The 17,128-nt window shown below is 44.8% G+C and overlaps 1 protein-coding gene across 2 annotated transcripts in view; it reads left to right on the top strand.

Moving 5' to 3' along the window:
• The window catches only part of CCDC178 (coiled-coil domain containing 178), a 1,232,457-nt gene that overhangs the window by 87,093 nt on the left and 1,128,236 nt on the right, over nt 1–17,128 (top strand). For both annotated transcript variants that reach the window (XM_086966951.1, XM_086966950.1), the window contains exon 2: nt 15,117–15,188. In XM_086966951.1, the coding sequence (XP_086823077.1) occupies nt 15,131–15,188 (58 nt within the window). In that variant the 5' untranslated portion in view covers nt 15,117–15,130. The remainder of the gene's footprint in view (nt 1–15,116; nt 15,189–17,128) is intronic.

Here is a 17,128-nt window from a genome sequence, read left to right as displayed (position 1 = left end):
TTAGTCCTTTGATATGGTGGGAGCCGCCATGCATTGCTCCTTGTTGAGGTACATGCTTCATGTTGAGACACTGGAGAGTATGACATTGCTAGTCTTCAAGTAGGAGAGGCCGAGGTAATTGACTCATTGTCAAGTTTGTTTCAAATAGGTGGGCATCTATTTTGAGCAGGAGTGATAGTTAACACCATGTTGTCTGGGTCTTCATTACGACTTGGATTTTTATACAACATTTGTGCTTTATGAATCTAGTGAATTTGATACTTTCTGAGAGTTGGGTGAGTGCCGCCTTCCATTTTAATGGTTCAGGTTGCTGAGCTTTTAAGGGAGTTTAACTTGTCTCTTATTACTGGTGATAAGTAAGAATTTTGTGCTTGTCAGTTTTATATTGAAGTAGGGCGTAATATCCATATTTGGTTGAAAGCACATTTGTAATCAAATTAATTTGTATTTTTCAGGGAAACTTCCTTAACCCCTTCGCTGCTGATGACAAGCTCAGCTCGTCATCAGCCACGGTGGTCGTGTGCGGATGACGAGCTGAGCTCGTCATGTAACGCAGGTTTTTGTAAATTGCCGCACAGTGGAAAAATTACCGCTGCAGCAATGTGGTTAAGGAGGATAAATATAATGTGATAGAGCATTGTTCTTAGGGGTGTGCTGCAAATCAATGGAAGTGTCTGATATCTGACACTTGCCCTTTTGACTCTTATAGGCCAATGACATATAAGTCATCCAACAATAACGTCCAGCGATAAAGAGGCCTGTTCAGCACTGTACAAACCTGAAGGTTTGATGTTTATCTGCGGTTTAACCTTAGCAATGCTCAAAGTAGACAAAGTAGACCCACTCGAGGGCGTTGCCCTCGAGTGGGTCAGGTCTTTCCTCACGGGGAGAACACAGGCGGTCCGCCTTGATCCCTACACTGCAAAAAAAACTCTCACATCCTGTGGTGTTCCCCAAGGCTCTTCCCTCTCCCCGCTCCTCTTTAATCTTTACCTCCGGCCACTCATTCAATCGTTTCTGAAATGGGACATCGTCACCTATAACTATGCTGACGATCTCCAAATCATCTTCCCCCTCAACTCACCAAATGCCATTACAACTTTTCATGGAGCCATGACCCATATCCAACTCTGGATGAACCAGAACCAACTGAAGTTGAACCCCGGAAAAACTGAGCTCCTACTTCCCGGACTCAGTTCCACCTACTGGGGCCCACAGTTCTGGCCTCCAGAGTTTGGCTCCCCCCCCATCCCAGCAAAATCAGTAAAAAGTCTGGGCGTCATTATTGACACCGAGCTTTCTCTCAGTGCTCAGGTGGGAGCGGTGGTATCCTCCTGCATGTTCCAACTTCGGAGGATCCGCAAAATCCGCCACCTTCTTCCCCCGGCAGCACTCACCCAAACTGTTATCTCGCTGGTACTCTCCCGTTTGGATTTTTCCAATGCCATCTACCACGGTCTGCCCCATTACCTGACTCAACGCCTTCAAATCGTTCAGAACCAGGCTGCCCGCCTGATCCATGGAACACCTAGATGGCAATCAGCTAAACCTTTACTTACGAACCTGCATTGGCTCCCGGTTGAGCGAAGGGCTGCCTTTAAAGTAGCTTGTCTCACCTTCAAGGCACTTCATTGCCCTTCCCCTGTTTTCCTAAAATCTATCATCCGCCCTTACTGCCCTACACGTAATCTTCGATCCGCCCACCGCGACTTGCTGATCACCCCCAGGACCAAAACTAAGAGATTCGGCGGACGCCGGTTCTCTCATCTAGCCCCTGGGCTCTGGAACCACCTCCCTCCCTCTATTAAATCCTGCTCCTCTTTTCTCAAATTTAGGAAAATGCTTAAAACTCACCTCTTTCCCACTTCCACGTAGACTCTGTTCCTCCTACCTTCCCCTCATTCTGTTCTGTCTACCAGCGCCAGGAAGCTTCGGTGTCAGTGCGCTTTATAAGCAACACTTAACATAACATAACATAACATAACAAGTACACTGATGTGCCCATGGATAGCTTTACCACTCTTTCCATATTCACTTGACTCTGAATCTTCCTTCAAAGATCCCATGAGGAAGAAGCTGCAAAATCTCAGATTTCTATTGAGTGTTTTATTTAAGAGAATGAAGTCTTACCTACTAACTTCCAATATATGGAACTGTCGCACATAAAAGGTAGAAGCATTTTCTCCTCTGATCTCCATGTTGACCTCTCAGAAGGGTATCTTTTATTCAACCGTTCACCTCCTCGCAGATCAAATGAAATGCAGTCACATTACCCCTTTATAAAGCTTTGCTGGCTTCTGTAGCTGGCCCATATACATGCGCTCTGGAATGGGGTTGACATACTCTCACCCATGCACCAGAAAGCTGTGCACTTCCTTGGTTGGCAAGGTGGTGAGTTTGGGTGGGCAAGTGAGTTTGCCCACAGGTCCCAGAATAAAAATCAGTGTACCTCCCCACTTACACTGCTGGGCAAAGGCCAAGAATAGATTCTTTGTGTCAGGTCAGCCAAGCCATCTTCCCTACCCTTACAGAGCTACTGAACAGCTCATTACAAAAAGGAGTTGTACCTCCCATCTGGAAACAGGCGATGGTGAAGGCGCTAGTGAAAAAACCTAATCTCGATTTGAACGATCCCAACAACTATCGTCCCATCTCCTTGTACCCTGGGCAAGTAAAATACTAGAGAAGCATGTAAACCTCCATCTAACAAAACACCTGGAAGAAAACCTTCTATTGGATACCACCCAAACAGGATTCCGCCCAAAACACGGCACCGAAACGGGCCTTCTAGCCGTGGTGGAAGAATCCAGGAGGATCTTAGATCGAGGTGGATCAGTGGCAGTGGTCCTCCTCGACCTTAGTGCCGTGTTTGATACGGTATGCAATAAAACTCTGGTGCGACGACTGTACGATCTGGGAGTCTCCAGAGATGCCCTTATCTGGCTAAAGACCTTTTTGAGCGGAAGGACTTTCCAGGTCTTTGATGGCGACTCCTGTTCCACAATTAAACCTATGAGCTGTGGGGTGCCTCAGGGCTCCTTCTTAAGCCCCACGCTGTTCAACGTGTACATGAGACCACTGGCTGGAGTCGTCCGTCAATATGGCATCAAGATCATATCATATGCGGACGACACCCAGCTCGTGGTCTCCCTGGCACATAAGAACGGTGGGCACCCACAGATCAATTTGGCCGCCTGTATGGCGGAAGTAGGAAGATGGATGACGGCATCCTCCTTAAAACTGAACGGTGACAAAACCGAGAATATGCTTCTCGGTCCCCCCTCCCCCACCACTATTAATCAGTTATGGCCCCCCAGTCTGGGTACACCCCCATCTCCGAAGGAGGACTTCAAGAGCCTAGGAGTCTGGCTAGATAAAACCCGTACTCTTAACACTCAGGCAACAAAAACATCAGCAACCTGCTTCGGGTTAATCCGGTTGCTAAGAAATATTCTTCCAATCTTACCTCTCGAAGCCAGACAAGTTGTCATTAAGGCCTCATTCAGTCTCGGCTTGACTTTAACAACGTCCTCTACTTGGGTGCTCCAGAATACGTACTGGATAAGCTCCAACGGACCCAGAATTGCGCGGCCCGCACCCTACTCCAGATACCCCGCAGAGAATCAGTCAAAGCAGGGATCCGATCTCTCCACTGGCTCCCTGTCAGAAACAGAATAAAATTTAAGGCCCTCTGTATTTCCCATCAGGCCTTCTATAGAGCCAGCCCTGAAATCAACCACTCTCTTCTTACCCCCTACTGCCCCGGTAAATAACTTCTTTCAGCGAATGCCTGTCTTGCCGCAATCCCTCGAATCAAAAGGTCCAGGGCTGGAGGCAGGTCTTTCGAGCTCAATGCCGCCAAGCTCTGGAACTCCCTTCCTCTCTCCCTAAGATCCAACCAGAGCCTTTCTTCCTTCCGTAAAGAACTGAAAACCTTTCTCTTCAGAAACTAACTCATCCCCAGCCCCTCAGAGTATTATGCCCTCTTCTTAGCGCTTGGACGCCCTTGGGCAGCAGCCGCGCTTTACAAATCCCCTTTTCATTTCATTTTTAATTTCATTTCATTCAGGTCCTCCCTTGTGGGCTGGGTCGCGAACAGACAGGGTAGTTTAAGGAACTGAACCGGGCAACTCCTTACAAGAGAAGGGCTTACTATTTCAGGGACATGCAGCCAGAAAGCACCAAACAGGCCACCATTACCTTCATGGAATAATGTATTCTTCCTGGGTGGAGAATAGGGTGGTGGGGTCTGCTAAAGCAGGTGGCAATTTAGGCAAAGAGAAAAGGGATCACAGGGATCGGAGAGTCCCAATGGATCAAGGACCTATCAAGAATGTGTTTGTGGTTGAGCCCTCACTCAGGTTGAGTGAGGGCTCACATCCTATTTTGAGAGAAACAGACTTTCAGTAGGGGAGAAGGCGGGAACTGGACAGGATATGCTCTTACTAGGCCTTTTTGTCTTATTGTATAGTACTGTACTCTTAGCCTTGGAGAATGCGAAACCGGTTTATAATCCAAGCCCAATATTTCCCCAAACTCTGCAATGCCACCATGCACTTCTCAAGGGAAAAGTGGGGAAATGTTAAACCTGAAGGTTACTATATTTATTGGTCTTTAGTGAACTTGAAAACAGCCATGTTCCATGATGAAATGTGAAGTGGACAGGAGATATAACTGAAAATAACACATTTTACTGAAAGGTTGTCTGTGACTACTGTATTGTTAAGCCCATGGCTCCCATCTAAGTGCACATGACGTTCAAAACATACAGCTTGCTATTCAGATCTGTTAGAAACAAGTAGTTGGATTGACTGGTGAACACATCCTCTATTTGGCCTCTGCACCACATGCATTGGCCAGAAAGAAGTTTCAAAGTGTAAACTGAGAAGATCAAAATGCAAGTGTTCCCATTTCCCTCTGAAAATAAACCCTCTCCATCTTCACATTAATTCATTAAGAGCTCAAGGTTCATTTTGTCAGACAGTATCTTGCTGCATGCAAATGACAATCAGCTGACCTTACTTGTTCCTCCCATTGAGTTAATGCACTCTTGTGCACTTCTAAGCAACCTATGATGAATATCCTTCCCCCATGCTTTGTGTTTGGGATATCCTAGTGTGAGAAATTGAGTTGTTGGTTGAGGGGGTGTGAGCTCTTCTCAAGCAACAGCCACATCCTTGTCATAGTGCACCACAAACCCTCTGGTAGCTTTGCACAAAAGCAGTCAGGCTTAACTTTGAGACTATGAGTAAAGAATTTATGTAGCACACAAACAGCAATAAAGTGAAAACACAACCCAAGAAAAATCTCACACCAATTAAAAAGAAAATAGAGTAAAATGTAATAAATTATTTGACACCCAAACGACAAAAATCTAATCAGTAGAACCAGAGATATGAAATGTCAAAGATTTAAGGTAAGTATAGCGCCTAAAAGCACAAAGCACCACTTATGGTTATCTGATTTGTGCGAGATTGGGTGAAAGTCACAAGTTAAGGCCATGGGTATCAATTTACCAAAATGCCTGGGGTAGTGGAAGTGACATCACACACCATTTGACCTTTACTTTGAGTCACATACACACACACGCACATGCTTAAACATACACACACGAGCATGCATACAACATACATTAAAAGGCATTTTTTTCTTACTTTAGCTGTCAGATAGGGTCATATTCCAGCTGATTATAGTCAATTGTTTATTAAACTAATAATGAATATTATTATTCAATATTTTTGTAATAAAAATATGACAGAAAACCCTGAAAATGGAGATCCAAATAACGTCCATTAGTGTTAGCGGCTCCTGTGTTCCATGCACTGATTTTGCCACCTCTGAAGCCAGGGGTCTCAAAGGCAGTGCTGCCAGAGGTAGCAAGGGGCAAACTAAGGGTCGCAGCTGTGACCACTAACTGACCTCCATGGTTCAGGCTGTCCGTGATGGTGCATGGGTAGGATACAGGGACCAGGTTAGTCCTTCTTAAAAAGTTACCTTCTAAAGTCCAGCATGAAGAGTCGAGTTCACAGTGGAGGAGCCCGTGAGGTGATAGTCACTGCTGTAGAGCGAAAAGTAGGCTGGGCATAGCAGATGGTCGTCGCTGTAGCACGAATATCTTGTCGGGCGGTGGGGATGGTCATTGCTGGAGCTTTGCGTTGGCAGCCACCACAGGCTATCAATGCTATAGGGTGAAGTGCAGATCTCACATTGCTGGTCATTGCTTTCGGTCGCTGTAGTGCAAAGAGTCTGGTTCACTGAAGCTTCGTGTTGGCGGTCGGTGTTGGTGGCAAGATCATAGCACGAATGAGACTGTTCGTGGTCGCAAAGAACCTTAAACTAAAGGATTTCTCCTTTTTTTCTAGAGGAAGCTCAACTGTTGCGATGCCAAGGGGTCCAGGACCTAGAGGGCAGCTCTTGGGGATTGGGGACTCACTCCAAAAGAGGCCAGCAGGTTGGCTCAGGCAGGTCCTGTTGCAGGTCCAGGCAGGTCCAGTACAGCAGGTTAGCTGGGCAGTTGCAGAGAGGTCTCTGGAGTTTGTTGTGTCAGTGTATCTCAGAATAGGTCAGTCGACTGACCATTGGAGTCACTTTCACCTGGGATGAAGGTTCCTGGTCCAGTCTTCCTTTCCTTCTCAGACAGCAGGGCAGGCCACAAGCAGCAAGGCATCCTCTGGAATCAGGGCAGTCCTTCCTCTGTAGTATCCCCAGGTTCAGGAGTGTACTGAAGAGTGGGTCTGAGAGTCCTATGTTTATAGCTGGTGCTCACTTTTAAGTGGAAGCAACTTTTGGAGTCTTCCCCCTACAGAAGTGTTGGGACTTTCCTACCTCCCTCCACTGGTCCCAGTCTCTCTTCAGGCACAATAGGCTAGTGCAAAGTCCTTAGTGTGAGAGCTGGGGGAGTGCCTTTGAAGAGCAAGTGTGGCAGGTGACACCTTCGACCATCTCATCAACTCAGGATGGCCCATCCTGCCAACATCCAAACCCTCTATTGTGTGACTATCTAGGTCCAGTTGGCAGTTGGCTTTGTGAATTTTTCCCATACATATGACCCAGGAAACAGGCTGCAGGCACTAAATGGTTAGAACAAGAAAATTCCAACTTTCTAAAAGTGGCATTTTCAGAACTGTGACTTAACATATGACTTTACCATTGAAGAGGGTTTTAAATTACAAATATGCGGACACCAGACAAGGCATTCCTACAGGTTCCCAAGTAAATTTTATAATTTGTTAAAAGTAATAGGTAACCCAATGGCATCATTTGGGAGAGGTAGGCCTTGCAATAGTCGAAAACATATTTGTGAGTTTTCGCTACCAGAACATGTAAAACCTAAAAGTATATGTTCAACTTTTTAAATGCAGCGCATCCTGTCCTATGAGATGGTTAGGGGCTACCCTATGGGTGACTTATAAGTATTACAAAGGAAGGTTTGGGCCTGGCAAAAGGTTTCATCCGACATCTTTAGTTTACGCCTAGTTTGTATATTTTTTACATATCCTCAAGAGTGATGGTAAGGTAAAGGAGATGATGACGTGCATTGTCTTTTCTAAGACTCTTTGAATTTGTAGTTTCCCCTGGGCATTGAAGATCCTACGTTGGGTTAAGATTGTGAGCTGGTCCTACAATTAAGTAAAGAAATGCTTTTAGTATTACCTCACATTTGCAGTATCACAACATCACACAAGCATGTAATGCTGCGCAAGCATTATATATATAACGTTACTTATGTCCTCCATATAATTAAGGCATCTTAAACAATCATTTATGTATCCACAGGTACCTATGAACTAAACTTTAGGTTAGAGGTAGACAGAAGTCACCCTAACAGCGAGGCAATTCCTAGTACAACATTGCCACATAAGGAGCCCGTTTGTTCGTCCTGAAGAATACCGCAGACTCAGTAGAGCCATAGGCAGAAACATGACAACTTTTACATTGGTGATGTGGTAATAGTTCCCCTATTCCCCACATCTCAAAGTTTAATACCAAGTAATGTGTCCAATAATTAAATGTAATCTGGATGCTATATTGGTTTTTAAAACTCACTATTCACGCCCCACCCTCCAAAAAATAAATAAAAGTGCCTCCCTGTATTCAGGTGTAGGCCCCCTCTCTATCAAACCGGGTTTTTAGAGAGTGAGGGCTGTCCTATGATGAAGCATGACACCTGGTGGTGTGTGAGGACAGCCCATTACATTTTTTATATGCCCAGCACTCCTATCCAGTGGTGCTACTAGGGACATTGTAATGTAGCATCATTGACTGTATTTCTCAGGTAGCAAAAATTGTGTGTACACTTTCAGTGCCTACCACTCCTCCTCCCCCTGCTGTGTGAGCTGCAACATGGCCCTGCCCGCCCAACACTCCGCGGACTGAAAGTGAAAAATGAAATTACAATAAAATAGTTTTATTGTCATTAATTTTTTTCTTTTGTCTGCTACCTTCCATCAGTGGGGTGACGCTCCTCCACAGTAGTGAAGGTAACCCCCTTGCAGAACGTATAAGTATAGGCAAAACATAAATGTTCTAGTACGTTTTGTAATACAAGTGCACTGCAAAGCGCAGTTTGAAAATCTGTCAAGTAGCATGCAATAAACATAGAAAGTGTGTATCTGAAATTCATCAAATGAGGATCATGTAGCATTCCTTGTACATATCTCACTCCATCAGGTCAGAAGTTGTTAATCCAGGGCTGGAATTGCCACCTTGCTGTGTCTCCTAAATTTTGATGTAGACAAACGCAGCTGCTTGGCCAGTGATCCATCTGGAGGTTACACTCAGGAGCCGATTCCGATCTGGGTCGGAAGGGCACCGAACGCGATCGGGCCGGAAAAAATTTGAGCCGTACGTGGTTTTTCCACCTGACTCGTACACCTGCACGCGCGAGCAAGTATGATGTGAGCAAAACGAAATTCACTGACCGAGTCGTTTCCGGGTCCGAACCGCTCCGTACGACTCATCCGTAAGCTGACCGTGCCGTGCAATGGGTGCGAATTACGACCGAGCCAGTACGATGCATGAGTCGGATAGCTGGTGCGAGCCGAAGTGTCTGGCTCGCAACACGTCCAGGAAGTTGCCTTTTGGGGTCCGCATCGTACACCCGGTCACCCACCACCTTACGACTCGCACACAGGGGGAGACCCAAGGGTCTCCCCAACACAGGCATGTACGGTGCTGATGGCACCGACGCGTACCCACCGTAGGGGGCACCCTTGTGCGCGACGTACAAAATCAGTCAAAGGGAGCCCATGTACGCGTCGTACACTCCCATTGACTTCTATGGGAGTCCGACCGAACCAAGTCCTGGCAGCTTACGGCCGCATTGTACTCGCTCGGTCGGACTGCAGGACTCCGGCTTGGTCAGAAAACACTCTGGATGCGGCTTGGTTGGAGAGCTTTCCGACTCAGATCGGAATCAGCTCCATTGTCAACATTTCTTTCCAATATAATTGTGATTTAGGCTTGCTGGTATTAATTTTGAACTCTGGATGTTGAGATATGCTAAACCCAGGATAGTGCAAACAGAAGTGATCTGTGGCTGACTGCAATGAGCAGATGGCTTTCTATTGATGAGAGAATGAGGTTGTCCATAAAAATTAAATCCGGTGTTCGGTGGATCACCTTTGATTTTTGTGCACTAATAATGTTACTGGTATCTAAGAACTTCAACGCGCCTAGTAAAATATTGGTTTAATTTACACTGAATGTGATTGGGAATTTTAACCTGTGCGCCATAGTTTTCAGATTCTAAAATACAATTTCATTTTCTTTTGTGGGCAGTCTCACCTCATCACACTTCCAGAAGAGGTAATCTTCAACTTTGTTCCAATCAATTGTTAGCTATTTTTTGTATACATGAAACATCCTAAGGACAGAACTGACAGTGTGCGGTGACCAGTTTAATCTTGCTGACGTCACCGCTCAAAATCACATGGTGACAGAAGCCACTTCACACACCTTTCAATAATTCTCTGTCATCATTGACATGAGAGGAAGTGACTCATGCAACAGTGGATGCAGACGAGGAACCATTGTGCATTCGTAATTGATTGTTTTTTTAAAATAAGGAGATGCAGCACGTGGATAAACTGATTAATAGCGAGTAAACACACTAGCCATTGAAATTAGCAAAGTGAAAGTTATACTTAGTTCTGTACGATGAGAAGACACAGTTGTTAAATTGCAGGCTTTGCAAGGCAGCTAAAAGGGACAGCGAAGTAGTAAAATGGGAATAGCAAATGGTACTCGTACCTATTTCTAAGTTTCACTCTGTTCTAATCTTGTTCAGCACTAGATCTATTTGCTGAAAGAAATCTAGATCTGCCAATTCACTTCCTGTGCAAGTCAAGGTACATTGCATGAGAAATTGACAGGCTTACATCCGGTGGGACTTCAAGCAGCTGTCTCCTCATAGGACGCGTCAGAGATGTCTGTACAGCAAGATGTGCTGGCTAATGTGCAGCTTCTTTCGAAGGCTCTTTCAGAAACCATTTGTCAGTCAAGCACCCATCTTGTATGTGGCTCAGCCTCGCGCCTTCACCTTTTTAGAGAGTGCTAAACGAGTACATGATGAACTATACATTCACTTTGTGCAATATGGATGCATACAATATGGTATAGGTAGCTACAGGAAACTGCTCATGTCCAACAGAAATGCAGCTGCATTAGCTATGTAACCCCTATGAAAAACTGAAAGGAGTATAGTACACTGTGGTGCTTTGCTAAGATTTCATTGTTGCATTCTAGTGCCCCCAGTGAGCCTGGGGACTATACCACTGTGCCATGGTGGACGACCTAAATCACCTTTCATTGTCATGTGCTTTGCTAACTATGTTGATCCCTACTCCGTTCTCCTGCAGACTTCTTTTTTCTTGTAATGTTTTATATAAGCAGGTTTCCGTGTTACCAGTAGTTTCTTCTGGGCTTGCTTCTCACAGGCACTTACACCAATTTTCACTAGTCTGCTTCCAGGGAAGATTTTCATTAATGGGTTCCCCAGTTGCTATATTAAGGGTTCCACTAAGATCAGGCATGTAAATGTCATTTGTGAATTGCATTCACATGCTGCCAGGGGCACTGCAATAGCACAGGTGTCCACATACTAGGCCTTTCCATAATAATTATTTAACAGTTTCTGTCAGGTTCTTACTCCCAAACTGATGGTGCTGTCTCGTTCATTGGCCTTCAACCCTCACGGTGTTATTTGCCATCAAGCAGGGAGCCGGATTGTTCACCTGTCTCTCATTCTCATGTCTGTCTTTCATTTTGTGCTCCTCTGTGCTCAGGGTATTTGGGGTTAAGTGCTCTGCTCTGTAAAGCTCAGTTTTCAGGGAATTGCTGTATTTTGGTATTCATCTACTGTGCCATATGCACCCACTGATTGGTTCACTGGTGCTGGCATAAGAGGTATTATATCATCAGTGACCGGGGACCATGCCGACTTTGGACACAGAGCAAACGAGTATTTCTGTGGCAAGTGGGTGGGGAAAGCTTCAGAAAACGTGAACACGCCGTTTGCTGGCCAAACCCACTGCGCTCCTCAACATAGGCCCGTGCAAGGGCTAGAGCATGCCGTTTCGTCACACACGGGAATAAAACACCAATCGCAGTCCCTGGAACTGGGAGAATGGGAATCGCAGCCAACTTTCCCATAATTCCCTCTTCAGGGCCATAAATTGCTTATGCCTGAGCAGTATAATCACTAATCTCTGTCTCTCTGTCTCTTTATGCAGTATTAGTAGTATTCTTTTCGAATATCCATGTTGGTGAGAAAAGCAATCACAAATGTCGCTGCAGAATTAAAATTGAGAGTACCATTGCTGTCTTGTTCGTGGTTGCTTCTGTTGTGAGCTCGTAGTGCTGAGTGGTCTTTCACTGGTGATGAGGTGACCTCTTTACAAAGTTAATTACTACCTTTGGGCCACGATTTTCAATGCTTGCATGCAGTAGTATGAATTAAGATGAGAGTCTTCATCTGGTGCAGTTAGTGCCCCTAGTTATTATCATCATGCCATGCCAGATCCTGTTGCTTCATATTTTTGTGATCATCTGGTATAAATCCTCCCCGAGTATCTGTCTTTTGAAAATTGGGCGGTGAGCCTCTTCTATGAAGGCAAACTCATTTTCTGCTAGACAGTAGTATCATTTGAAAAAAGTATTCACAAATGTTTGCAGAGCTCAATTCTCATTCTTTTTCCTGAATACCAACTACTTGTCTACAGTTGGACCTCAGTCTGACTAGACTACTTGTCTACAGTTGGACCTCAGTCTGACTAGACTACTTGTCTACAGTTGGACCTCAGTCTGACTAGACTACTTGTTTACAGTTGGACCTCAGTCTGACTAGACTACTTGTCTACAATTGGACCTCAGTCTGACTAGACTACTTGTCTACAGTTGGACCTCAGTCTGACTAGACTACTTGTCTACAATTGGACCTCAGTCTGACTAGACTGCTTGTCTACAGTTGGACCTCAGTCTGACTAGACTACTTGTCTACAATTGGACCTCAGTCTGACTAGACTACTTGTCTACAGTTGGACCTCAGTCTGACTAGACTACTTGTCTACAGTTGGACCTCAGTCTGACTAGACTACTTGTCTACAGTTGGACCTCAGTCTGACTAGACTACTTGTCTACAATTGGACCTCAGTCTGACTAGACTACTTGTCTACAGTTGGACCTCAGTCTGACTAGACTACTTGTCTACAGTTGGACCTCAGTCTGACTAGACTACTTGTTTACAGTTGGACCTCAGTCTGACTAGACTACTTGTTTACAGTTGGACCTCAGTCTGACTAGACTATTTGTTTGCAGTTGGACCTCAGTCTGACTAGACTAATTGTTTACAGTTGGATCTCAGTCTGACTAGACTATTTGTCTACAGTTGGACCTCAGTCTGACTAGACTAATTGTTTACAGTTGGACCTCAGTCTGACTAGATCGAGGGACATTTTAAAGTCTAGAGAGAGAGTTTACGCTGTGCTTGCTATGGTGTTCAGGATGTTGATCCTCCTTTCACTTCAGTAACTCTGCTCGACCTTGTATTAGTTCTAGGCCAGGTTGCGAAGTCTACATTTAGATGCATTCTACTTGTGTCCACTTTGTCGAGTTATTTCATTGCATATGTCAGTGAACACATGACTTTCTGGTCGTATCTTCACTGTTCTTGTTGCCAATTACCCAGATCTCGTGGCTTCTGGGGTCAGGTTCAGGGGCATCAGTTGACCCCGTTCTGAAACCATTCTTCTTCCTCTGACCCATGTCTGCGTTGCCCATTCTTGGATCTGCAAAGATTCATGATTCAGATTGTGGGAAGGAGATTAGCAGACAATGCAACAGTGCATGCTGAAATCGGCCATCTTCTTTTTATGAGATGTGGGAGGAGCAGAGCCAAGACACACCCTTTCAGTTGCACAGCATTATGTTATTTTCCTCCCTTTCACCTTTCAATATTAGATTTAAAGAAGGGACCTGTGGGCTGTTCTCGAACTAATACACATATTTATTTATGTTTATGTGTGTGGGATTTATAGAGCGCATGGCTGCCCAAGGGCTTGCCAGCGCTACCGAGAGACGACACAGTGTAGAGGCTTAGTGTAGAGGAGGGAACTTAAGGAAACAGCCACGTCTTGAGTTTTTTCCTGAAACTTCTCTCCGCTCTGATCAGTCTCAGTTCCTTGGTCGTAGAGTTCCATAGCTTTGGAGTAAGGTGTGAGAAGGATATCCCTCCACACCGAGATCTCTTTATGCTTAAGGTGTTCATGAGGTAGTCGGATGAGGACCTGAGAGATCTATTAGGGACATATGGGGTGACCATGGTTTTTAACAGGGCTGGAACCCTATCATACATGGCTCTGTGAGCTAGACATATAGCTTTAAACCTCAGCCTTTATTGGATGGGGAGCCAGTGCAGTTTTTTCAATGAGGATCTTACTGACTCCTGTCTAGGGATCTTCAGGAGCATCCTCGCCGCGGCGTTCTTGACAACTTGTAGCCTGTCAGTCACATATATGTGGGAACACAGATACAAGGAATTGCCGTAGTCCAGTCTTGAGATCAATAGGGCCTGGACCACTGTTCTTCGTGCCTGTTCTGAGAAGAGGCTCAAGATCTTACGGATCATCCTCATGATGCTGAAACAAACTGAGGAAAGTTTTGTGGCTTGAGTTTCCATAGAAAGGTTGTGGTCTTGCCACAGCCCCAGGTTCTTTTATGGAAACCTTTGGAATGGGGGTGGGGGGGGGCACCCCAGTCCCCTGGCCAGCTGATCCTCGACCACTGCCCTGGGCAGTTGTCCAGGAACATCATGGCAGTTTGTTGCCGTTCAGTTTTAGATTGGAGTTATCCATCCATTTGGCTATCTTTTCCAAGCATGGCACCAGCTGAAAATGATTAGAGTTAACTGCCTACGACACTGAGACTACCAATTGTGTTTCGTCGGTGTAGGACACAATTGTGAGTCCGAACTTCTGAACAATTTATGCTAGAGGATTCAGGTAAATATTAAACAGGGACGGGCTGAGTGCCGAGCCTTGAGGTACTCCATGGGGAGCCAGAAAGGTGTCTGAGAAATTGGCAGATTCCATGCATTGGAATGACCTTTTGCTTAGGAAGGAGTTGAGCCAATTTTTTGCTTTGCCCAGGATACCGATGTTGCCTAGTCTCTAAGTTACGATATTATGGTCCACGGTGCCAAACGCCACACTTAGGTCTGAAAGGAGAATAGCGGCGGAGCCCTCTTAGTCCAGTATAATTTTTAGTTTATCGGTTATTATTAAAAGGGCTGACTGTGTGCTATGTCCTGGATAGAACCCCATTTGTGTCTGGTGATGTTGTTTTCCTCCACCTGCAAGACATGCTTTTCTGCAACTTTCCCCTGAATGGGTAGTAGTGATATGAGGCAGAAATGTCCCAATACCGAAGGGGTTTCTAAAATAGAGGCTTCACAATAGCGTGTTTCCACATCTTAGGGACTATCCCGGTTTGAATGATACAACAACCAGGAACCTTTTTGACAAAACAGTATGCATTAACTATATTATTATAATATTCTGTTCCTTCTGTAAAATACAGTGTTAATACAAACCTTTTTATTTTTTCTGTTATTTTTTCAGCGCACTAGAAGAAAATGCCTGATGTGCAGTTACTACACTGTTGCCCTAAAGAAAGTGACCACCAGCTGCATGGTAAGCAAAGATCAAACTTGGAAGGTTTCCTCTGTCGTCCTTGTGACTCCCAGTTGCTGCCTAATATACTATAATTATCTAGTAGTTGGTAGAAAATGATAGAAGCACTTTATCTGATGTTATATTATGCAGATTCGTAGAGCGCACTATCACCGGGGAGGGTGTTTATGTGCTGGGCAGGTGTGAGTCTAAACTCACCTAGGGCCTAATGGGACTACTGGAAAAGCCAGGTCTTCAGCTTCTTGTGGAATAAAGAAGTGAGATAGAGGCTCTTATGTGTAGTGATATGTCCTTTCACACTTTAGGAGGGATGTAGGAAAAGGCTTCGCCGCCAGATCTGCTTTTCCAAATGCGTGGGATTTTTGCAAGACAATATGATATCGTCATATAGTGAAAAACATAGCCTAAAATTCTTATGTTTGATTTAATATAACAGAGATAAGAAGTGGCTCTCCCAGCATTCATAAATGACATTTACTTTCAAACACTCTATGCTCAAAAAGTATCTAAAGTTTCAACTTTGGGGATGAGGATAAAAGCGAGTTTGTTCCCCTCCATTCTAAATGGAAACTAAAAAGAAATTTATTGCACACTTCAGAAACTACATCAAAGGTCCTCCGAGGCTTTTTGGAGTATAGTGATTCTTGTTTATGTTCTAAATTGTACTCAGCATTGTGGCAGTAGTCAACAGAGACTACCTCAGCATTTTGTATTACCTTCACAGCTGAACACTCCCACCTGAGATTAGTCTGCAACTGGACACCAATGGTGAGAGCTGGACGTTCAAAGAAGCGGGATCTGTGACTTTTCTCACATCCCCTGTGCGTTACAGCATTTTGCCAACCTAACTAGATAGTAGATGTAAACATGGCCAAATTGTTGTAATTAGGCTTGTGAAATATGTGTGCCTATATTGAAGTAAACATTGGTGCTACACTCAAATTTCTTATGAGCTTTGTAACTACAGCTTTCCTTAGTGCATTGCATTTCAGGTACCTTGTCTATTTTCCTACACAGGAACTTGTCAGCTATCTTCCCCTCTGGTTCCACTGGTCTGCTGGGGATTATTTATGTGTGCTTGAGTGATGTTTTCTGACAAGTGGGCTGCCTTTGTGGTGTCCTGTATACACTCTTGCCACTAAAGCAGTGTCTGCAGTATTTCTGCAGGCAGCAGGCCGTGCCTCTTTGTCTCCCAGAACTACCTACCATCCAGTCCTACATCAGAGTTCACCTGGAAGCCCCTCATCCCTCCATTTTCATTAGTGTCAGGCTCAGTGTCCTTCTCTTCCTTACATCAGAGTAACACTTTGTCACACTTTAGCTGCTGTATTCCCCACTCATCACCCACCTACCTAATGGCCATGTGGATGAATGCAGGGAAAGGTCTAGTTCAGCAGTAGTGGAGCAGAAAGTTGGGCCCAATTAGAGCTGCCAAGTGTGTGTTCCTGGTTCTCTCTGAAGATTTGAATCTATCAATGATGGCAGTGGTCTCTCTGTCCAGCCATTATAATGGCATCTTAAAAGTCTATTTGGCAATGCAGGTGACTATCTTCATTGCGGATGAAAAGATACCCGTCGTTTAGCTCAGAATGTATTTCCAAGCAGATATTTCAGTTCAGATACCATTGCTGCTTACTTTCCTGTTAGACAAATGAGTAATCCAATGGGATATTGAATGTTTAGTCTTCTATTAAGCAGAGTCACGTGAGCTCAGATTGCAAGCTGCTGATTCCTGGTTCTACTCCTTAAAATGTATGAGGCGGCGTATCTGAGGGGCCTTGAAGACTTTGCTGCAGAGTATGGTAAATGCTCCCAGGGACAAGATCCAGATACAGAAGAGGGTTTCTGGGAGGATGAAAAAGCGGAGAACATTGGAATTACCCACACTCACAAACAGAATAACTTTGATGAAGTAGCAAAACCTTATCACATCTCCACAA

The sequence above is a fragment of the Lissotriton vulgaris genome, chromosome 4_1 (genome assembly GCF_964263255.1).
Source record: "Lissotriton vulgaris chromosome 4_1, aLisVul1.2, whole genome shotgun sequence".
NCBI classification, from domain to species: domain Eukaryota; kingdom Metazoa; phylum Chordata; class Amphibia; order Caudata; family Salamandridae; genus Lissotriton; species Lissotriton vulgaris.
Note: the sequence above shows the minus strand (reverse complement) of the source record. Positions and strands in the feature narration are given on the sequence as shown.